This window comes from Ziziphus jujuba, chromosome 6 (assembly GCF_031755915.1).
Source record: "Ziziphus jujuba cultivar Dongzao chromosome 6, ASM3175591v1".
Classification (NCBI taxonomy): Eukaryota; Viridiplantae; Streptophyta; class Magnoliopsida; order Rosales; family Rhamnaceae; genus Ziziphus; species Ziziphus jujuba.
In genome coordinates, this window is record NC_083384.1 from 15183578 (window position 1) to 15207327 (window position 23750).

Sequence of the window (23750 nt, forward strand, 5' to 3'; positions counted from 1 at the left end):
AATTGCATAATTAAGAAGAAATTCATTTGGATTACTCATAATTAAGAAGAATTAAGAAGAAATTCTTTTTACTTCCTGAATTTTGTAAATTATCCATGAACAGCTAAGAATCAAAATCCCTTTATGTGAATTAGCTTAAGCTACAGTAAGTAGGACTATATCGTATATATAAAGCCCCTCTCTCATTTCTTTTTCGAAGTAATAATACAAGCGCAAAATAACTAAATGAACACAACCAGCCCCAAAATTAAACTAATATCAATCTGCTATGGAAAGCAAGGTCTTGGATCATATTATTCTATAAAGTGACATGATGAACTAGCAACCAAGTTCAAGTAAGCAAATACTAGAAAAAGGAAAAGCTAGTAATGCGACTAAAAAAATACACCCATGAATCCAAACAGGACCAAATTACTAATTAAGAACGTACAACCTGACTTAGCAAATGGGTGATGCAAAGTGCAATATCAGATAATTGGAAGAGACTGTAATTCTCATTTTCCAAAGGGTATACCACTCCTTCTTTCTCTTTGAAACCATCTGCACAAGTTGTTGCCACTTCCATCACTGCACTCAACCACACCCTGGCAGTGTCGTAGTGCTCCTCAAGAAATCCAGCAATGGAGTCCACGAGCATAGTGACCGCCTCTGAATACACTTCCAAGCAATCTTTTAAGCATTCCAAGGCAAAAGGGTCTGCGGTTTCATTGGTAAGCAACTGTTTTATGATTGAAATTGTGTTGGTTGCATTGTCTAGAGCTAGCTCCATTGCTATGAGTGCTAGTCCTTGCAGATTAGTCACATGGCTTGCAGGAACTGCTTGTAGAGAAACTGAACAGAATTCGTAGCTAAAGATGTTGGATTCATCCGAGCATTTCTTGCAGGTTTGATTGATTATGTCAATTGATATTGCAGTTTGATGGGGGATTATGAGAAAAAATAAGCAGAAGTATAAGATGGAGAAGAAAGAAATGTGCCACATTTTTCTTTTTGGTTAAATTTTCTCATATACGTAAATGTATAGCTTATATATGTGTGTGTGTGTGTGTGTGTGTGTGTGTGTTTGTGTTTTTTTTGTTGGTAAATTATGTGTGTTTGTATGTATAACTGTATGAGCGAGGTAATATATATGCAGAGGAAGCTTCCTATATAGTTGTTCTTTTTGAATTCACAAGGGCACAACAGAACAAAATAGTTTTGCCTTTTTTGGTGAAAAGAACAAAATAGTTTCTGCGCTTGTTCAAAATGCACCAATGTTATTTTCTATAAAGATGAATTTGGTCATTCCAATTAGCTCACGTTATCATATAAATATATATTATACAGTGAGCCTCAGATGAGGAGGACATGAAAGTTTTAAAATAACAACTCAAACAAATACTAATTTAGTTTCTTGCCTGTAATTATTTATGCATCAAGAAACTATTCAGAGTTATTAAAAATTAAGTTTGTGTCTGTTCTGTTTTATAAAAACACGGTACAAATTCACCTATTGTGGTGAATGATACCTTTGAAACTCAGGTGGACAAAGATATTGGAATTTATAAAAAATAGAAAATAAAAATTGATGTAAATTAAGGATAAATCCCAAGAAAGTGACAAAGTACAAGGAAGTACAGTGAAATTTCCTGAGGACTCAAATCATGTGCCATGTCAATGTATCATTCGGACTTTCCAATAAGGAAAAGATAGAAAATTACTGAATCATTATGCAAAATTACAAATATTTGAAGGCTTGCATAATTGATTTTTTTCCTGTTTTTTTTTTCCCCCTCTTTTCTGCTTTTTTACTCGGAGGCAAATGTCCCAAAGGCTAGACCTGGCAATTTGGATCATGACACGGCGACACGACTCGAAAACGACACGGAATAAATGGGTTTGGGTTTATTATAAATGGGTTCGGGTCATAATCGGGTCAACCCGTTTAACACGATTATTAATCGTGTCATTTTCGGGTTGACCTGTTTAACTCGAAATTGACCCGTTACAACCCATTTATTAAACGTGTCAGTTTCAACCCGACACGATTATATACCTATTACAACCCATTTAAATTTAATTTTAAATTAATATTTTATCACTAATATAATATTTAATAACTAAAAAATATTATAAATTAAAAATTTTATAAAAATAATTTTCTATTACTAATTTTTTTAAAAACAAAAAATACATCTTTAATAAAACAAAAACATAAAAATAAAAAAAAATAAAAAAAAAATTTCGGGTTAATAGGTTAATTTTCGGGTTAACGGGTTAATAGGTTAGTTTTCGGGTTAATAGGTCAATTTCAGGTTAACGGGTTAATAGGTCAACACGACCCGTTAAAATAATCGTGTTAAACGGGTCGTGTCGTGTTGACCTGTTTATAAAAAGGTCGGGTTAGTGTTTTAGGTACCTGACACGATTAATAAATGGGTCGTGTTCGGGTTAGGCATTTTTGACACGATTATTAAATGGGTTGACACGAACACGACCCACCAACCCGAATTGCCAGGTATACCAAAGGCCAAGGATCTGACTTTAACAAGAGCGGGAGACCCCTTTTTTTCTTTCTTTTTCTTTTTTTTTTTCTTTTTTTTGTTTTGTGTTTCATTCCTCTTTTGTTATTTGAGATTTCAAGGATAGCGTTTGACTCCTTTATCTAATATTAAATAAAGTGATATTCCTAAAACTTTTTGGATGGGAATATTGGAATTGTAAGGAAGAGCAAAGTTCAGTAATTATCGAGGAATCTACAACACCCATATATCGTATTATTTATATGCGCATTCTTTTTTAAGTGTTATTTTAGATAAAAACTTGTTGGATTCATGCACAGGAGAAAAATCACTGCAAAGCTCAACATTGTTTTTGTATTTTTTATCTTCCTTCTTATTTTTTATCCAAATATAAGTTTATAGACAAAAAAAAAAAAAAAAAAAAAAATGTTTATCTCTCTACATATATGTGTATCTTTATTTAAGTCATATTTTACTCTTCAAATCAATCACTTGATTTCAATCTTTAAAAAAAATATCGAAAACAATTTGCTTTCCATCAAATTTTCCATGAAGACCAATCATTGAGCCCCTGGACTCCATTGATGCTTCATGATAATGAAGAGTTTCAGACCATTCGATGGCTTTAATCATGACTAAGTACAAGGAACTGCTAGAAGCTTACAAGCCAGAATAAGAGAGAATCCCTTTGGAGGCGAATGAATCGATACTTCACAAGTGGAGACGCCCCACGCATGGTGTGGTCAAAGTTAACACAGACTTAGCAATGAGAAACAATGTTAGCTTCCTGGTGGTGGTCGCCAGAAATGAAAGAGGGAATGTTATACTTGTCCATAATTTCAAGTAGGAAGTGTCCATTCCTGAAATGGCAGAATCGTAAGCCACTCAAAAAGCTATTCACATAGCATCATCATTTGGATGGAGAAATGTATGTCTGGAAATGAATACTCAAGCTATCATTAAGAGAGATAGGAGAGGTTTTCATTAGGCTGCAAACCTCATATTTGATGATATTATCTCTTTTTGTACTAATTTTAATAATATTTCTTTTGTTTGGGCCCATAAGAAGGCCAACAGATTAGTCTATATTGTGGGCTAATGGGCGGCGAAACAAGGGGTTACGGTCCAAATGACCCTCATTGTCTACCGTCCTCTTTTGCTTTGTACGTGGCTCAGAATAGTATACCGGATGAAACTCTTGAGTCTGGACTGTTATTGTTGTTTTTCTTATTTTTGGTTTCAGAAAAAAAAAAATAAAAAAAAGGATAATGAAGAATTTCAAGATATATTATATAGGCAGGGATTTTTTTTTTTTTTTGGGTAAATTATATAGGCAGGGATTGTTTCCTTGCATTAGCTGCCAATTGTATGTCGAAAACTTTATGTCTGGGATTTCAAAGGTAGTTCTTATTCTCGGAATATTTTTTCCCTTTTTAGAAAAAGGAAAAGGCAGTCCTTATTTTGCCCCCAAAAAGATTATTATAAATTGAATTATGAACCACGAATACATGCTGTGCCAGGGACAAAAATGATTGCCGAAAGCGAAAATTTATACAAAATTGTAACAAATTGTAAATCCATGTCTAAATTGTAATGTTTAAAAAATAATGCAAATAATTACCTAGTAAAAAATAATAAAATGTGACATCAAGTTTAATTTCTTCATAATTATTGAGTTATATATGTTGAAATACCACTTATTCCAAAAGGTTAACCTGATGGGAGGTGAGTTTTCATTTCATTTATATTTTTCTCTAATATTCTTCTTCACATGTAGGTCCTTTTTTTTTTTTTTTTTTTTTTGCTTCTTTGGGTCTTTACGTGTGTTTTTAATTTTTTGGATCGAATTGTTGAGTTTTGAACCAGGACCTTTTAGATCTCTGGCTCTGATATTATGTTGAAATACTATTTATTCCAAAAGATTAAGTTGATAAGATGTGGATTTTCATTTCATTTATATTTTTCTCTAACATTCCCTCTCACATGTAGATCCGTCTTTTTTTGAATTTCTTTGGATCCTTACATGTGTTTTTAATTATACACACTCCATCTTAGACACATATCAAAACCAAATCTATGCGTAAATAAATAAACACAAAGGAAACATAACACAAATTTTATTAAACTAATCGTGTTGCATTTTACAATTTTAATTAGCATTTATGAAAATATAATCATTTTTTTTGTATACTGAGATGATCTCGGGAGAATTCAAATTCAAATTATTATTCAAGAATATAGTAAATTTGTCATTAGGCTATATACCAAATTATTCAATATGAAATTTTTGTCTTAGACAATTAAGCAAACAGAAAAAAGAAAACAAAAGACACATTGATCTTACATAATATTATTTATGACCAACATGCACCATGCTGGAAAAAGTGAGAGCAATGGCAGTCAGCTGGAAGTAAAAATTGTTTTCTTTTGTCAAAGGAGACACTAGACCTTTCCTCTCCTTGAAACCATCTTCACAAGTAGTAGAAGCATCCAAGGCAGCGCTGATTTCCACATTAGCATTGGACAAATCCTTAGATTTAATGTAATCACGAAGAGCCTCTTTCAATGAATAAACAGCATCAGAATAGAGCTCCAAGCAAACATGCAAGCAACCCCTAGCATAACCATCAAACTTTTTGTCCTTCAAAAGCTTTGAAACGTAGGAAGCGACTTCGCTTGCGTTTGAGATGGTCAGCTCAAAAGAGACTATGAACAATTCTTCAATGCTCTTAGCAGTTTGGCTCTTAGGGTTGGCCTTGAGGCTTTCAACACAGAAGTTGTAGCTAAAGCTTCGATCACTTTTTGCTGCTTTCTTGCAAGATGAATGTAGAAAATCCGAACCAAAAGAGCATCGAAAGGACAAGATCATGGTGAGAAGAAAGATAATATTAAAGATGGAAGATAAGGAATTCACCATTTTTTTTTTTTTTGATGATTTGATGAAATAAGCTTCCTCTTTCAATGGCTAGCTTGTTCTTTGAGAAGTGAATATTATAAAATGAAACTTTATAAAGAAGAATGGGACTTTATATAGAAATAATGGCTCTATACAATTCGTGCAAATTTCTAACAGGTAGATTGATTGACTTTTGAGAAATGGATATGAGAAGTGGGACTTTATGGAGAAAGCTCAAAAGTTGAGATTTTTAGAGGATATTGAGGGGTTCTTTTATCTTTATAGAAAAGTTAGCAGAAATTATGGTAGACCAAACATGATGCTGTTGATCTTTTTCTGTGATTTGTTCTCTTATGGTTTTTGGCTATGCAGATACGCCACTAGCCCATGACTTTAGTTTTTAATGTGTGTAATTTTATTTATTTATTTATTTATTTTGTAATAATGTGTTTATATTGATTGGTTAAATGCACTTTTCTTCTTTGTAATTTGATTTTTTTTAATTACCAGGAGTCTTAATATATTATCTTACATATTAAAGATCAGACCGTTAAGTTTTTAAAAAAATATATAATTAAAGACAAACTAAAACCTAATCAAATGACATGCACTAAATAGAAAGGGACTATTAGAAGATCTCAACACTCTTGAAGATATAAAAGTCATAGTTCGTTGAGATAATAATTTTTTATTATTATTTTTTTTGGCTGAAAGTAGTTGAGATAATTAATTCCACATGATATATCTTCTTCTTTTTTTTGCTAATACCATATGATATATCTCACGCATATATACATATATATATATATATATATGCGCATATGATATTAATTGGTTTTGCTTTGATTTGGATGTTGGTTTTGCTTTGATTTGGATGTTGGTTAATTTTGCTCGATTGGTTTGTTTTAGACATGTGAAGAAATACTATTTCGTGAAGCAATTGAAGTGTTGTAAGCAAACAGATTATTTATTACCAGAAGAACCAATATACTATATATATATATATAGATATATACATATTCATACATATATAGGGTAATTGATCTGTTAATTAGGAACATAATTTCAATATGAGACATGAGATATGTATAACATGTTAAATGTTAAAAATATTATATAAATATATAAAATTAAAATTCTAATTGAATACGTAAAAATTTATAATATATATTACGATTATTAAAATATCTAATATAAAATAAAAATTATATTTCTAATAGATTAAAATTGTATATACGTGTACACAAGCTGTACATATGTACCACTTTATCAAAAGAATTAATTTTCTGACAAAACAATTGAGACCAAAATGGATGGTGATTGCCGCCACAAGGATACGGATCAAATGCAAAGCTAGCTGGAATATACTGCAATGCCCACTTTTGACTCACTGGAAATGCATTGGTTTTAAAATTACTCTCAATGATCAAGACTCTTTCATGTGTTTATGGTAAAGTTTGAGAATACAATCAGTTTTTCATCAAAACAATTTAATAATATTTATTATCCCAAAAAAATGGATTTGATAGTATCGTATAAAAAATTAAAATCAATTTTTTTAGATTTAATTTTAAATAAAATTGGTTTAATTAATATATCCTTTACACGTACATCTATATTATTGTGAATATATATATATATATATATATGTATGTTAGGAATCAAATTTTACTGTACGTTGAAAACTTAGAGATGCTAAAAATTATTTTTCAGTTAGATTTTATTTAAATTTTAAATAATTAATTGGCATGACGTTCAATATTTGACATATCATGTTCAATAATATTTGACATATCATGAATGTTGTTGTGTTATATTAGTAATATATTTGAAAGATAGCTCCCAATTAGACAAAAATATATGTAGCTCCAACTAACAAAATTTGATTTTCTTAAAGCTTAATTTGCTTGTGATTTGTCTTGCAAATTAAACGTAATTATTAACTTAAATATTCAGTGGGTCAAAGATTCATTTATGTTGCTTTGCCATTTCTTTTAATATTGAATTCTTTTTTTTTTTTTTTTCCTTTCATACGTACCTTTACCTTATTATCAAAGTTTAAGGACGTTAATTAGCGTTGCAACTATACAGCTGACATGTAATAATTATATAAATTCAACCATACATATATAGTTCATAGTCATATAAACTTTCCATACCAGTGTCTTATACAGATCATTCTTGATTTACATTTCATAACTTCAATTTTTTTTTTTAAGAAAAAAGAAAATTATATGATATTGAAACTTTTATAGCAAAATAATATGCCATATTTTATGATTGAAAAGTTAATAATAAACTAAATGTGTATAAATAATTAATAAATCGTTAAAGGGTTAAATGAAATCCATTATATAATCTAATAAAATAATACTATGCCATTTGCTACATCAGCTGGTAAATAGATAATTGGTAAACACATCTCATTGTTCATAGCGTTATTCTTAAAAGTTAAGGGTTTCTTTTTATTTATTTTTTCTTTTTCTTTTTTTCTTTTTTTTTTTAATATGGAAATAAAACGTTTTATGTATTTAAAGCCTAAACAATGGCATATTTAAGAAAGTCTAGCTATGCAATCAAGGAGCAGAGATAAGAGATAAAATTGCATCCGACACGTCAACTGCCTTAACAACAAACAAGTGTCTTCCACATTGAAACGTGGCTTTGACATGCATCCATTAATATATATCATCATGTTTTTTATATATATATACAGAGAGAAAGATTACGGTGTGGTTCATCTCTATAAATATCCATATTAAAGTCGATATTTTTTTTTTTATTATGTACACTTTTGTACTCATACACAGCAAGCTGATAACTTTTTAAAAAAATATCGAATTTGATGTACCATAGAAACTTAATATGTATATATATATATATATATATATATGGATTTATATATTCCACAAGAGGTATGGAATGCAATTATTTTGTTAACAAAAGGCAAAGCAAATAGAGAAAAAGAGGTTAGTTAGAGAAGTAGGTTGGAGATAGATGTCGGCTTCGCAAGTAGATCCACATGACAAGATGAGAGCCAGAGATGTGAGCAAAGTGGCTCGTGGAGAGCAAGCTCCAAGGCCTGCCCATGACTACGGTTCCATCAACGAGGCCCCTCCTAAACCATCCTCATCACCATCACCATCTCTGCCCGCCGAACAACCCCGCCATTGCTATACCAGCTATTTGGAGTACCACAAGTTTGTCCTACCTATATTTCATTTTTTAATCTGTTAATTTCATACTCATCTCTCTCTCTCTCTCTCTCTATATATATATGTATATATGAATTTGATAGATGGAAACCTAAACCTATTTGATGTAACAATCTCGTGTCCATCTTGATTTTTATAACTATAACTATTTCAAGCTTTTATATTAGCAAGTTCAATTCTTTTTTAAGGTGATTAATAATTAATTTGTAGCTAGCAATTTAGTAGATTATCCGAAACTAAAGTTTGTCACTAATTTTTTATTGTTTTAATCATTTGGGTATACTAAGGATTTGAATTATTAATTGTAAAGAAAATAATAATTTTGTCTCTTAGATTGTTTATTCTAAAGACATATTGGGCTAATAATTTCGGTATCAAATCGTAATAAATTGATTCCCAAATGTTTTGGGGTTTCTCAGATGCGTTAAGGAGAAGGGAAAAGATGCACCAGAGTGTGAGAAGTTTGAAAGACATTACATGTCCTTGTGTCCTGTTGAATGGGTAAGTATTATAATATATTTCTTTTCTTTTTTTTTTTTTTTAAATTCTTATTATATGGTTTGAAAAGATGTTGATGGATTAAGGAATATATATATATATATATATATGTTTTATTTTTTGCTTTTTGGCAGATTGAGAGGTGGGACGAGCAGCGAGAGAATGGAACTTTTCCTGGTCGAATTTAGATTGGGAAAATTATTTTTATATATAAAAAATTTCTGTCTTCTTTTGTTTTTTAGCATAAATTGATGAATGTAGATATTGTTTCCTCAAAATTCTTGCAAAAGTGATTAATGATTGCTATACCCACTTAAGTTGATGAATGATGATATCATCCATTTCTAGTGTTGTTTTTTTTTTTTTTTTTTTTTTTTTGGGTAAGTATTCTAGTGTTGTTTTATTGCATACTCCATTACAATTATTTAAAATCTTAAATTCAATTTTTGCCATTTACTAGGTATTCAATAATAATAAAAAATGGAACCTCAAAACAATTCCCACCATGCAATTAAGGCAAGATTCAATTTTAATTTTACTACAATTTGATTGATTGAGTTATATCTTAAATAGTCAAACTACGGTCATACAAGCTATATACATATATATAATATTTTACCTCAAATATTACATTAGTTTTTTTTTTAAAAAAAAATTAAATAACTTATTATGCTTCTCTTAAATAAATTCAAAAACACAATAGTTTTTAGTTTAATCTATAAGAGATTAATATTATTTATTAATAAAATGATAATTAATTTTATAAAACTCAAAAATATATATATATATATAAAATATGATACAGTTTATCTATGGATCCAAAGCGTTAGTTTTATAGATAACATAAAAGTAGTATATATATATACAGTAAAATTGATTTTATATATATATATATATATAATTTGCAGTGATATTGTTGTGTTTTGTTTGTTAAACAAAAATAATTTTTTTTTTTTTTTTGTCATGAAGATGAATAATAATAAAAATGTAATATAATTACCGAAAACACACACTCCGATTCGAAAACGCAAGCAGCCTCTGATTTCACGGCACAAACTGACAATTCAAAAAGAACCTCGTTCGCACGTGCCAAATACAAACTCTCACTCTCTCTCTCTCTCTTAAAAACGACCCGTATGAGCAGCGACGCGACCTCCATTTACCCGCCCAATCAAAGAGGCGCGTGGCTTAAACGCTGTCATTTTATTTTCTCTCTCCTTCCCAGTTTCTCATTACGTTGTTTCTTTTTTCCAAACACACCCTCCCAGCTCTCGCTCTGTCTCTCTCCCCCACCTTCTTCATTCATTCCCTTCACCAAACCCTAACCCTAACCCCTTTTTTTTTCCCATTATTTTTTTTTTCCTCTCAAACACACAAACCTCTCAGAGAGCTCGTCGTTCTAAAACCCTAGAGGGAAAGCACTTGGTTTATCAATTCCAAACAATATCAAATAGTCTTCGCTCTCCCTTTTTTATTTCGCATTTTGCAATTAATTTTTTTTTTTCCTCCCAAATGGATTCTCAGCAGAACAACTTGTTCGAGACGGCTTCGCAGCCTGATACGGGAAACGATGCCTATACGTTTCTCGAATTCAATACCCAAGGCGAAGACTTCGATTACCCAGAGTTTCGCGACCCGATTCGTTCTCCTGTAGCCTGGCCCACGCCTTCTGATTCCTTAGCTGACCACACGGACCGCGGTGGTGGTGCCGGTGGCGGTGGTGCTGGTGGTGGTGCAGGCGGTGGTGGTGGGCCTGGGTCTGATAACCAGTCTGATGCTTCGCCGGTTTCGGTTGCACCCGGTAGCGCAACGAAGGGTCGGGCAAGCGGGTCGGGTAGTAGCAGCGTGAATAATCAGATGGTGGATGCTTTAGCGGCGGGAATGAGTGGGTTGAACTTCGAGGACACGGGGGATGATGATAATTATGATTATGGTAAAGGGGATTTCACGGAGCATGCGTGTAGATATTGTGGGGTTTCTAACCCGGCCTGCGTGGTTCGGTGTAATGTGCCTTCGTGCCGCAAGTGGTTCTGTAATTCTCGTGGGAACACGTCCGGTTCGCATATTGTGAATCACCTGGTGAGTGATTGGGCTAAGACATTTGGTTTGTTATTCTCTTTTATTTTTCATTTATTTGGTGAGTTCGGTTGAGACCTTGAGTAGCAGGGGCATTGAAATTTTGTTCATAACGAGAGTGATTTGGGGTTCAAACATAGGACAATGGATTACAGATGTTATAAATAGACATTACTTAGCCAAAAAAATGGTATATATGTATATTTAATTAACTAGGCTAAAGTGACGTTCAAAGTATTGTATTGTACCTAATAATGGTTGTAGATTTTGTTTTTTCCCCCTCCTTTTTGAAAGCGAATATGGCATCATAATTATTGAGATTTGAGGTGACTGCAATTTTTGATATTGGACTTGGTATTTTATTAGGGGGTCAGAATCATGGAGAAAGAACACTTTTCTAGTTAATATAGTTTATATGTATTTATAGGAGCATGTATGTTATATAATAGAAGTTTGTGATTAATGTTTTCACTTAGACCCAAAGATTATGTTATTCATTTTGGAGAGATGGGGTTTTCTAATAAAAAGGTATGAAATGACTGGCTAATTTTCTCTTGGTTAAGTTGACTTGTAATGGGATAAGTAGTGACTGGGGATACTGCTTTATCATGCATCCTCCTCGTTTAGAGTTTAGTCTTTTGAATCACATATGGTTTTGCTCCTTGTAAGTGCATGTACAGGAGCACATTTTAGTTTATTTTATCATTGGCTAATCAAAAGAACCATTTATAGATGAAAACGTGCTTTGATATATGCTGTTTGCTAGAGGTTGAAGGTATTCATGTTTTATTTTGTAGTTGATGATGTCTTAAGTAGGAGTAGCTTGAGACTGATCATTTGTCAATATTGTATGAACACATCTCCATTTGGTCCATCTAAAACCCTCTCGTTTGAATCAAAGAATAGTTAACCTTTTAGATAGAACCAAAAGCTACTGAGCACATTGTGGCCCCAGGTCCTTAGTGTATTATTGTGGTGAGAATTATATAGAAGTCACTATTACTCATTAGTTTTGGTCTTGGTTGTGGGACATTGTGGTTGCATTAATTTAGTTAAAAGTTGCAGTAGGCTTCCACTATTTTTATAGCTATTTTTGACTTTGTAACCTTTATGAATCTACAGTCAGCATATCATGGCTTTGTAGAGAAATTCTTATGCTCTCTATATATATTCCTCCTCTTCCGATCTTAAACTCTATATGGACCTCAAATTTAAGAAATTGTTTGCATAATTATGTTTTTGGAGATTTTGATGGGTAGGATTTTTCGTTCCCTTTTTTGGTCCCTTTTACCTCAGAGCTAAAGTTGGATAGAATACTTTTAACATGATTTCTGATAAATTGAAAGTTTAATTTGTCAGGCAGAGGCCACCTATGAAAGGTATTTTGATTTATGTAGCTATTTTACTATTAATTTAGATTTTAGGCTATTCAAATTTTTTTTTCCCCTGCTAAGATTAATTAAATGAATGAGTTGCTTAATCTAATTGTTGTTTTTGTTGAGCACCTTGAGCTTTGATAAGTAGCTAGAAGTATTTCTTTTTGTTATAGCCTCGGAATGCTTAATATTCAGAGAAGTAAATATATACGCACCCTTTTCCTTTCTCCCCTCCTTTCCATTCCCTTTAGCCTCTCTTTCTTTTTGCTCTCTCCTCTTTCCCTTTTTATGAGCAAAGCTGCAAGTATTTGCACAACATTGCAAGTAATATCAATTTTGATATATTTGTTTTGCTTGATCTCATTTATAGGTGTTCTACCTAATCCAAACAGGTTTTATACTTAAAATTTATCCTAGGTTGAGTTATCATCCAAAAACATTTGGTAATTTCTGTACGGTCATAGTTGAATGGAGGACGATGTAGAAGCTCTGAGAAACTAGTTGACTTTCTTTGCATATTTAGTAATATCCATTTGTGGCATATTTAACATATACCATTTTCCTATAGGATATAACTGTGCTTACCAAACTTTTCTGAAATGGCATCATATGTTGGGTCTCTTGTAGGTTCGAGCAAAACACAAGGAAGTTTGTCTTCACAAAGACAGTCCCTTGGGAGAAACAATACTTGAATGTTACAACTGTGGATGTCGAAATGTGTTCCTTCTTGGATTTATATCGGCCAAGACAGAGAGTGTTGTTGTTCTTCTGTGTAGGGAACCTTGCTTAAGTGTTAATGCATTGAAGGATATGAACTGGGACCTGAGCCAGTGGTGTCCCCTGATTGATGATAGGTGTTTCTTGCAGTGGCTTGTTAAGGTTGGTATTTTTCATCATCAGTTTCAGGCTGTTTGTAATATTAACTACTGTTTCCTGATTTTCCAACTTGTACTTTGCAGGTTCCCTCAGAACAGGAGCAATTGAGAGCACGCCAAATCAGTGCTCAACAAATAAATAAGGTTGAAGAACTTTGGAAGACAAACCCAGAAGCTTCACTTGAAGATCTTGAGAAACCTGGAGTGGATGATGAACCTCAACCTGTAGCCTTGAAGTATGAAGATGCATACCAGGTGGGCTTGTCTGCAATGATTGATTGCTTTATTTGTTTCAAACATAGGAAGGCCTTTGATTTTTTATCGCATGATAAGTTTTTCTTGATATATGTTTGTTTACTTATGGGCTTTTCTCTTTTCTGTTGCAGTATCAAAACGTTTTTGCTCCACTTATTAAGCTTGAAGCTGACTATGATAAAGTATGCATTGAAACTTATCCCTTCTACTCTTGTTTTATGTTTTTAGAGCTGTGTCCTTGGGGGTGTGATTGTGCTAGAAATAAATCAGCTTAGTGGTGGTCATTTTCTCTGTTAATCTTCTGGAGGAAACATCTGCATATGCCGTTTTTGTCCTAGGAGTACCTTATGGCATCTTATATTCTCAATTTCGTTGCAGATGATGAAAGAATCTCAAAGTAAGGACAATGTCACAATTCGATGGGATATCGGTCTTAATAAGAAGCGAGTTGCTTACTTTGTTTTCCCAAAGGTACTTATTTTATCTCAGTTTTTCTTGAGACTTTTGTGTATATATTTTGCATCACATTGTCTTTTTGTATTGTTTTGTTTAACTTTTTAAAGTTTTTCCTGGGCATGCTGCCGTAATTTGTGTGGATATTAGCTTGCATTTTCTGTTGTTGTAGGAGGACAATGAATTGCGTCTTGTGCCTGGAGATGAGTTGCGACTGCGATATTCTGGTGATGCTGCTCACCCAGCATGGCAGTCAGTAGGGCATGTGGTATGCTTCTTCAGCAAGATCTAAGCATTTATGGCCAAATAGATTATTTTTTGTTCCATTTGTATCTTGAATTATAGAATTTATGTCACGTATGCATCTTATATAATTTGTTTCTTTTTCAGATCAAGTTGACTGCACAGGAGGAGGTTGCGCTTGAACTTCGTGCAAGTCAGGTATTTATGGACCTTTTGGTATTAGTTGTAAGTTTTTTTGCGAGTTTGATTTTTATTGGTTCTTGTTTTAAATGTTGCAGGGAGTTCCAGTTGATGTTAACCATGGCTTTAGTGTGGACTTTGTTTGGAAGAGTACAAGCTTTGACCGCATGCAGGGAGCAATGAAGACTTTTGCAGTGGATGAGACAAGTGTTAGTGGGTAGGTTGGCAAATATCTTATGGTTTTATCATTTTGTTTATGTGATTTTAAGTTATGGCATTAGCTCTTTAAGTCTTTCTTATATGATTTGCAGGATTCTAATAACCCTACCTACTTAAACAATTTATCCATGTCTTCATTGACTTATGGATAAAATGTTCAATAAAGGAATCCATATATTTCTCAATCTTAAATAGACACACCATATACCGCTTGTGCTAATGCAACTAAATTATAATATCATGTAACCATATTTGATGTTATCTGATGAGGGCTGTTGTTGACACTATTTTCTCTGTATGAAATGCTTGCATCTGGTATATTTGATAGGATGGTCTCTCTAAACTATTGAGTATATTTATGTTGATTCTATATTTAGAAGTATTTAATGCTAATGTATTGTTGGGTCCTCAATATAGGTGTGAAATTGTTTAGTGGTTATCTCTGTGCAGGTATATCTACCATCACTTGTTAGGCCATGAAGTAGAGGTTCAGATGGTTCGAAATACGTTGCCTCGTCGTTTTGGTGCACCTGGTCTTCCAGAGCTCAATGCCTCTCAAGTATGCAATACTTAGCATGCAGTTCCATTTTATCCAATTTGAATGTTGTATCTAGTCGATTGTGTGTTTGGTTAAATACTTTCTAAGCATTTGCTCATTCATTCTGTCTCCATATTAGGTTTTTGCTGTAAAGAGTGTCTTACAGAAGCCTATAAGTTTGATTCAAGGACCCCCTGGCACAGGAAAAACTGTTACTTCTGCAGCAATTGTGTATCACATGGCCAAACAAGGGCAGGGACAGGTGAAATTATTGACATATTTCAATTTATTTTTTCTTTTGGTTTTAATGCTTTTTTAATTGTGATTTCTACTCTTTATTAGGTTTTGGTTTGTGCTCCTAGTAACGTTGCAGTTGATCAACTAGCTGAAAAGATAAGTGCCACTGGTTTAAAGGTAAAGGAGAAATAATGCTTTGCTTGCGCTTGCACAAACTCTATATCTGCATGGTCATTTTCTTGATGGTTGGTGGTCGTAGAGTATTGTTTTTGTTTTTGTCTTTGTATTTTTTTGTGTTCTTGTTTTTGTTTTCTTTTTTTTTTTTTTTGGTTTTTTTTTTTTTTTTTTTTTTTTTTTTGGCCCTCTGGTGATTTCAATAACTATGTGTAGATGGAAGGTAGCATAAATTGGATTTTTTTACAAATAATTATAGTACAAATTTCAATGTGTTAAAACTTCAAAAATATTAGCATTAGGGTAGATAGGTGATGTTTGAGATTCTGTATGCTTTAGAAATCAGTTTTGTCTTTTGTGGATCAAAAGCTGCTTCAAGGAGTGTTGTATACTTTACCTTAAGATTTCTGGGCTTTGAGGACTTGTTAGCCAAAACTAGTGAGAGCTTGGAAGATTGATAGGAAAAGACCCAGGTAGAAATTGCATAACTGAAGCGAAATTTATAGCTTGTATCAGTGAGGTAAAAGTTTGCCTTCATTGATTTCCTAGTCTTAAAACTAGCACTTATCCATTTCATCCAATAATGCTGTAAATGATTTCCATTTTACCATTGAGCGCCATTGTTGTCTTCTGGTGATTAATTTTGCATCTTTTGGCATTAGGTGGTTAGGCTTTGTGCAAAATCAAGGGAAGCTGTAAGTTCTCCTGTTGAGCATTTAACCCTTCACTACCAGGTTTGTTGACGTAAAAGATTTATTTTAAGAATTTGTGGCTTTCTGCTTGTTTTCCATGTTAACTATTTAGCATGATGCATAACAATTATTTTAATATCAGGTTCGCCATCTGGACACATCTGAAAAGAGTGAACTTCACAAGTTACAGCAATTGAAAGATGAACAAGGCAAGCCCTCTCCCCTTCCCCCTCCCTTTAGCCATATTGATTCCGTAGAAAGTAAAATATACTTTAGTGTTATCTTATTTCAGTTATGGGAGTTATACAAGCCTCGTTGATTTGGGCTATCTTTTTTTAGAGTTATTTTTTGGTCCATCTTTTCTTGATTATAGTACCATGTCCATGGACCTGCATTCTTTCATCTAGTTTTTGTACAAACAACTGTAGTATTTTACACCCGAGACACGGGACTGTAGTTTTTAATCTTGTAGAAGAGTATATGAAGAGTATATTCCAGTTTGGAATTGTAGTTATCCTTGCTATTATATTCAAGGCCAGGTTGTGGTCTACTTCTGTTGACATGGAACAATTTTATTGTAATCAGGAGAATTGTCCAGCAGTGATGAGAAAAAATACAAAGCATTGAAGCGTGCAACAGAAAGGGAGATTTCTCAGAGCGCTGATGTTATATGCTGCACATGTGTTGGAGCTGGAGACCCTCGATTGGCAAATTTTAGGTTTCGTCAGGTTGAATGCGTCTTATATGAAACCGATGACTAACTTTTATACCTTAGATAGACTTATATAAGCTATATTTGTTTTCAGGTACTTATTGATGAATCCACTCAAGCAACAGAACCTGAATGCCTAATACCCTTAGTTCTTGGTGCAAAGCAGGTATTTCAATATAAGTTCAACCACCCTTTTCTTAGGCATCATTTGGCATGCTTTCATATTTTACCATCCATTCAATTCCATGTCCATTCAGGTTGTTCTTGTTGGGGACCACTGTCAGCTTGGTCCAGTAATCATGTGCAAGAAAGCAGCTCGTGCTGGGTTAGCACAGTCTCTTTTTGAACGCCTTGTTCTACTTGGTGTGAAACCAATTAGACTGCAGGTAAATTATCCATTTTTGCCACATGCCTCAGCTGAACATCCTTTGTGGTGTAGACAGCTGTGATAGTTCATGCATAGTAATTGCCTTCAATGGATCTATGTTCAATTGATGTTATTCAGATTAGCAATTTAGGATTTCTAATTCTTGCTGTTACAACTGGTTTACTTACTCCCAAATGACTGTTTTATGAGTCTTAACATTGTTGTTCTTGCGGCTTACTATATTTTAAGTTTGATTGTCTATCATATCTTCATAAGGTTTGCTTATGCAGGTCCCCTTCTTAATGTCCCTTGCACTTATCTTATGACTTTCATTGGTTTGAATTTATTTTCCACTTTTTGCTAGGTCAACATAGCTTTATGATTCAACTCTTGAGCACATTTTTTTGGCAAAAGAAAAAAGGATTTCCTTATAAAATTGGTCTTTTGAATGAAAATGATAAATGCATCAGTTAAACCGTGGACCATCCTCGAATCTCCTATGTTTAACTTCCATTGTCTAGGATTTCCTTATAAAATTGGTGGTTTGAATGAAAATGATAAATGCATTGGTTAAACCATGGACCATCCTTGAATCTCCTATGTTTAACTTCCATTGTCTTTTAAACATGAAATTCTACTTGAAATAACTTGTTTCCCTTGATGATGCTATTTTAATATTCCTCTCAGTTGGATTTGGTCTGACAGTTTATCTGCTATTTGATTGTTTAATAATGTAGCAATGCTGATATTTTTTTGTTCCGTGCTTGTATATGTTTAGGTTCAATACCGTATGCATCCATCTCTATCAGAATTTCCTTCTAACAGCTTCTACGAAGGCACACTGCAAAATGGAGTGACCATCAATGAGAGGCAGTCATCTGGCATTGATTTTCCTTGGCCGGTTCCCAATCGTCCTATGTTCTTTTATGTGCAGGTATATTATGATTGCGTAAAAAATTTAGAATTGTTTCATATAAAAAAGAACTGAGTTCTGTTTTCCGTTTTGTTTTTTCTCTTATTACCTTTCGCATGCACATTTATGTTCTATAGATGGGGCAAGAGGAGATAAGTGCCAGTGGAACATCTTACCTAAATAGGACTGAGGCTGCTAATGTTGAAAAGATTGTAACAACTTTCTTAAGGAGTGGTGTGGTCCCTAGTCAGGTAAATCTATAATCCTACTTTTTGTGAGACATATATTTCTGATCACTTTTTAATATGTCTTTTGTATATTTTGGGCCATTTTCATATGATATAATTTTTCAACAGATAGGAGTTATAACACCCTATGAGGGACAGAGAGCATATATTGTAAACTATATGTCAAGAAATGGTGCTCTCAGACAGCAACTTTACAAGGAAATTGAGGTATAGTTTTTACTATATAAATGAGGATTTATTTGATGTTTGCCTTAGCAGGCTGCAAGGCTAGTATATATGTATGCTAAACATATGAAGATTGTAATATTTTATTTCTTGCTATAGGTTGCAAGTGTGGATTCATTTCAAGGAAGGGAAAAGGATTATATCATCCTGTCTTGTGTTAGGAGTAATGAACATCAGGTCAGTTAATCTATTGTAAATAGAAACACCTCAATGCGCTGTATGTACTTGTTTGTAAGCTTCAAACTGGATTCTGATGTCATCTTGTCTTCTTATATGCATCAATGCTTTGATTCTATTATTGCTGCCCAAATATAGTCCCCGTGATTAACTAAATGAAATTTCATTTTGGTTGCTCTCAATCTCTCTCTCTCTCTCTCTCTCTCTCTCTCTCTCTCTCTCAAAATGCATTTAATTTTGCTAGTGCAGTCTGGCAAATCAAATGATAATGACAGAATAGTGAAGGAAAAGTAGGGCATACATCCTCTTATCATTCATTATTGTTTGTAAAATAATAGTAAAATTTGTTCATTATTGTCATATTCAAGCTGAATGCTTTATAAGTTATTCAATTTCTTAACTATGTCATTTATTTTCAGATATTCTAAAGATAAATGATTATAATATATTTGTTCTTGACTCCTGGAATGCTTCTCTCCAGGGCATTGGATTCCTTAATGATCCTCGCAGGCTCAATGTTGCTCTAACACGTGCTCGTTATGGTATTGTCATCCTAGGAAACCCTAAAGTTTTAAGCAAACAGCCTCTGTGGAATAGCTTATTGACACACTACAAGGTATTGCTGCTGCTTTTCTTTCCTCTTTCTTTTGTACAAGTGAAAATGGGTTTGAATCTGCCATAGTCGAGTGGAGTGGAGGGGAAAGAAGAGTATCTTTGCCATAAGATGGATTCGATTTTGGAATATTAGTGGCTTATTAGCTAGCTTTTGATATCTGAGTGGTTAGACTGCGTTTGAGAGTCGTTGTGTTGGATTACACATTTCTATGGCAGTCAAGTCATCAATTGAAATGAGATAGTTGTGGGTCGAAATTCAGATAACAAGAATGTGTCATGGCTATGAGTGTTGTTAATCCTTTTTGTCAATTAGCTAATATACTGTTTTTGTTTCCCTTTCCCATTACCAGGAACATGAGTGCTTGGTTGAAGGGCCTCTAAATAACCTGAAGCAGAGTATGGTTCAATTTCAGAAGCCCAAAAAGGTAAGGTGTTTAGTGAAAGTATTATATAATGATTTGTTAAAGCATTTCACAACAATGGATGTGAGCTCATCTCATGGTTATTTATAATATTGATGCAGATATACAATGACCGGCGTCTTTTCTTTGGGGGTGGCCCTGGAGTTGTGCCTAATGATAATTATGGGTCTGTTTCCCCATCTGCCCAAAGTGCAGAAAGAAGAAGCAATCGTGGTAGAGGTATGTAGAAGCTAGTATATCTTTAAATTGTAGGAGTTCTTGCCGGTCTTCTTTAGGATCTGGATGGAATCAAAGAGTTGTATGATGTTCCCTTGCCTACTAGAGCTGTTATTTTATCATCTGACATAAGAAATCATTTTGTGCCAATTGCAGGTTCCTACTTACCACCTGGCCCCCCCAATGGTACCCATAAGCCTGGGGTGCATCCTGGTGGATATCCAATGCCTCGAGTGCCCATTACACCATTTCATGGCGGTCCCCCTTCTCAGCCATATGCTATTCCAACTCGTGGAGCTGTACATGGACCAGTTGGAGCTGTGCCTCATGTCCCTCAGCCTGGAAGTCGTGGTTTTGGAGCTGGGCGTGGCAATGCTGGTGCTCCTATTGGCAGTCATCTCCCACATCAACAAGGGTCACAGCAATCTATTGGAAATCTTGGGTCAACTTTTAATTTTCCTGCTCTAGAAAATCCAAATAGCCAGCCATCTGTGGGTGGTCCACTATCTCAACCAGGATTTGTGAATAATGTCAGTACTGGTCTTTTTTCTTTTTTAAAGGATAAGTCTATAATTCTGATCCCATAAAGAGTATTTTTTTCTAGTATTGATATTGAGTGTCTGTGTTTGTATGTGACAGATGCCAGTTCAAGGGCCAAGCCAAACATTTCGTGATGGATTTTCCATGGGAGGCATGTCTCAGGTAATTATTGTACTCTGCATAGATAAGTTATTTGTTGTCATTATTATTTGTACTTGAGTTTGTTATCTTAATTTTTATATTGCTGTCCTTAGGACTTCTTGGGTGATGACTTCAAAAGTCAGGGATCACATGTTCCTTATAATGTTGCGGAGTTCTCCACTCAGGTACTAAGTTGAGAGGAGCTTACATTATTGTTCAGTGCTGGTTGTTCATCTTGGAAACTTTAGAATTGTTTTTACTTTTGGGTTTTGGATTTTTTGTCAATTTCATATTAGATAAACAATGACGGAAATGGCTATTTATTGCCAGGGTCTTCATGAGTTTTGATGAAGATGATGTGAAACCATTTATTTGTTTGTTATTGTTGCTTTTTATTAGTCACTCTACGGGATCTTTTTTCATTTTTGGATTGATCTGAGTTCTTTGATAGAGAAAATAATTCTTGTAAGTTGACATGTTGGCCTGCCTCACAGGCTTCTCAAAGTGGATATGGTGTTGATTATGTTACACAAGGAGCACAAGGTGGCTTTCCAGGGAACTTTTTGAACCAGAATTCTCAAGCTGGATATTCTCGGTTTGGTACTGGGAATGACTTCATGTCACAGGTTTGCTTGCTCAACTTCAATCCTTATCTCAGCATCTCGTTTGATTAATCTTTCTGTCCATTTTGAACTCTTGTCTGTGTTGCAGGATTACATGGCTCATGGAAACCAGGGTCTATTTACTCAGGTTGGGTTTAATGACCCATCACAGGATGACGCAACACAGAGCCACTATGGCGTGGCCAATGCAAATCCACTCCAGTCTCAGGTTTTTTCTTCTTCCAATGCTGTTTGATAGGGAATTTATTGGAGTGTTGTTTCTATCAGAAACGTGCAAGATAAACTCGTTTGCTTACAAATGTATTATGCAGGGTTTGATGAATTCACTATACTCCCAGCCATTTGCCCATTACAACACACAGCCACTGAACTTGCAGGCCCCACAACAACAGCCACAGCATGGCCACAGCTCTCAAAACCAGAAAATCCACTTCAATGGTTAGAAGAGACCATAGGGGAATAATTGCTGTGATGGGTTATAGTCTTTTTGCATTCAGCAACTTTTAAGGTTGTGCTTTCTTGTGTGCCCAAATATATCTGCCCTACGAATGCAGAAAGGTTTGCCGTACTGAGGTCAGTTTGGTTTAATCTCCATAACCCAATAGTTCGATTTAAAAAATAAAAAAAATAAAAAAAAATACTGGGTGTTGTTGGGAAAATAAGATTTTTAATTCCAAAAGTGGGCAAATGAGCTGCAGCAGGAGGGAAGGAGGTCTTTTTGAGCGAACACAAGCAGGCACTTCCGAGGCTGAGAAAAAGAAAATGATAACCCGGTAATGTGCTTGAAGTTTTGTATGAAAAATGGATAAGAGAGCATAATTTACGTGAGATGGTTTCTGGCGGGAAGGGTTTCGGGGACGATCGGAATTATATAGGCGGGGAAGCTACTACTGTTACATTGACACAGCTGGGGAAGAAGACCCATTTTTTTTGTTTTCCATACAGAAAGATGAAGCAGTAACCACCGAGAAAATTATGTTATTTGTACAGCATGCTACAAGGGGAAGAAAGGTCGCCCTAACCCTTTCAGCTCTTCCTGACATGTAATTATACTCTTACGTTACATCTATTATTGGGACTGGGTCTGGCTAAAAGTGCTTGTCCCACTAAAGGCCTTAGGCTGGGGCCCCATAAGATTTTTTTTTTTTTTTTTTTGGTTGAAAATATGAATACTCTTTAGTTAATGATATTGTGTATTGTGTATGCAAGTATCGTAACGGCCCAGCGCATTATTATTTGTTAATTTATAGATGAGGTATTTGAATTTTTATATATTTGAATTAAGTAGTAATGACAACAATAATAATAATATAAAAGTTTGTTTTCTTATAAATAAAGATGACCACTAAGAATTGAATGATTAGGATGTAAATATTCTTACAATTTTAGGATTTTTGTTTTTCCCTAAGCCCAAAAAAAAAAAAAAAAAAAAAAGAAGACAGTAACCCGAATCAATAACAACCTAGCCATGATCCTGATGGATTTAAATTTGAAAATACATATCCCATGCTTCAATGTTATCGGTTAACTGTTTAATTCGTTATTAAAAAAAATTAAATTTCATAATAGAATATATTTTATGCATTATTAATTAACTTGGCAATTGTACGAAATTAGACAATTAAAAAAATAGGGGTTTAATATACATTCATTTCTTTTTTTAAATCAAATGTATAAAATAAAATAAAAAATTAAATTGGACATCTTATAATAATATAAAACTATCTAAAAAATAATGCTTTTTTTTTTTTCATTCTTTTGAATCTCATATAAATGATATAATAATATGCAATAAAATTAATGAAAATGAATACCATTTTAAGCTGATTTTAACAGATTTTTACCATTAACATAAACCTAATCCATAACAGTTAGATCCAAACATTAATAATTCATACACATTCTTGTTGTGTTAAGGTGTGAAGTTTTTGGTCTAATATCTATGCTTATGCAGTGTTGGAACGAAAATTAGCAGCCATTGTATTTTATTCCTCTTTTATAGACGTTACTATCAAGAGGATGAGCTTCTCCTCAATGATGCGGACTTGACCCTTATTTATACTATATCCTAGCCTATTACAAGGTGCCAGGTGTCTTTATCTCACTTCTACGTGCTACTGTTC

At 33.7% G+C, this 23750-nt stretch overlaps 4 protein-coding genes across 5 annotated transcripts; 2 read left to right on the plus strand and 2 right to left on the minus strand.

Annotated features, from left to right (window-relative positions):
* Window positions 1–247: 247 nt before the first annotated feature.
* On the minus strand, window positions 248–1020 carry LOC107404742 (putative invertase inhibitor). Its single transcript, XM_016011732.4, has one exon. It carries the CDS (start codon window positions 980–982, stop codon window positions 419–421), a length of 564 nt encoding a protein of 187 aa, XP_015867218.3. The 5' UTR covers window positions 983–1020; the 3' UTR covers window positions 248–418.
* A 3685-nt stretch (window positions 1021–4705) lies between these two features.
* LOC107409034 (putative invertase inhibitor) lies at window positions 4706–5645 on the minus strand. Its single transcript, XM_016016467.4, has one exon. The coding sequence runs from the start codon at window positions 5416–5418 to the stop codon at window positions 4852–4854; it is 567 nt and encodes a 188-aa protein (XP_015871953.4). The 5' UTR covers window positions 5419–5645; the 3' UTR covers window positions 4706–4851.
* A 2516-nt stretch (window positions 5646–8161) lies between these two features.
* Window positions 8162–9457, plus strand: LOC107406210 (cytochrome c oxidase subunit 6b-3). The gene is made up of 3 exons (XM_016013313.4): window positions 8162–8597; window positions 9032–9113; window positions 9245–9457. Exons 1-3 carry the CDS (start codon window positions 8395–8397, stop codon window positions 9296–9298), a joined length of 339 nt encoding a protein of 112 aa, XP_015868799.2. The 5' UTR covers window positions 8162–8394; the 3' UTR covers window positions 9299–9457.
* Window positions 9458–10345: 888 nt separating this feature from the next.
* LOC107409346 (regulator of nonsense transcripts 1 homolog) lies at window positions 10346–22897 on the plus strand. Of its 2 annotated transcripts, XR_007237893.2 has the most exons (30): window positions 10346–11189; window positions 13190–13441; window positions 13522–13692; window positions 13824–13874; window positions 14071–14163; window positions 14318–14413; window positions 14536–14586; window positions 14667–14785; window positions 15238–15346; window positions 15465–15587; window positions 15668–15739; window positions 16399–16470; window positions 16571–16637; window positions 17014–17156; window positions 17235–17306; window positions 17398–17526; window positions 18286–18441; window positions 18558–18671; window positions 18777–18875; window positions 18993–19070; window positions 19552–19686; window positions 20036–20110; window positions 20209–20326; window positions 20480–20853; window positions 20963–21025; window positions 21118–21189; window positions 21499–21630; window positions 21716–21835; window positions 21939–22200; window positions 22326–22897. XR_007237893.2 is itself a non-coding variant. In XM_048463719.2 (29 exons), exons 1-29 carry the CDS (start codon window positions 10623–10625, stop codon window positions 22068–22070), a joined length of 3855 nt encoding a protein of 1284 aa, XP_048319676.2. In that variant the 5' UTR covers window positions 10346–10622; the 3' UTR covers window positions 22071–22897. The 2 variants fall into 2 exon arrangements, 1 of the variants encoding a protein (XP_048319676.2); XM_048463719.2 differs by having other exon boundaries at window positions 21939–22897.
* The last annotated feature ends 853 nt before the right edge of the window (window positions 22898–23750 follow it).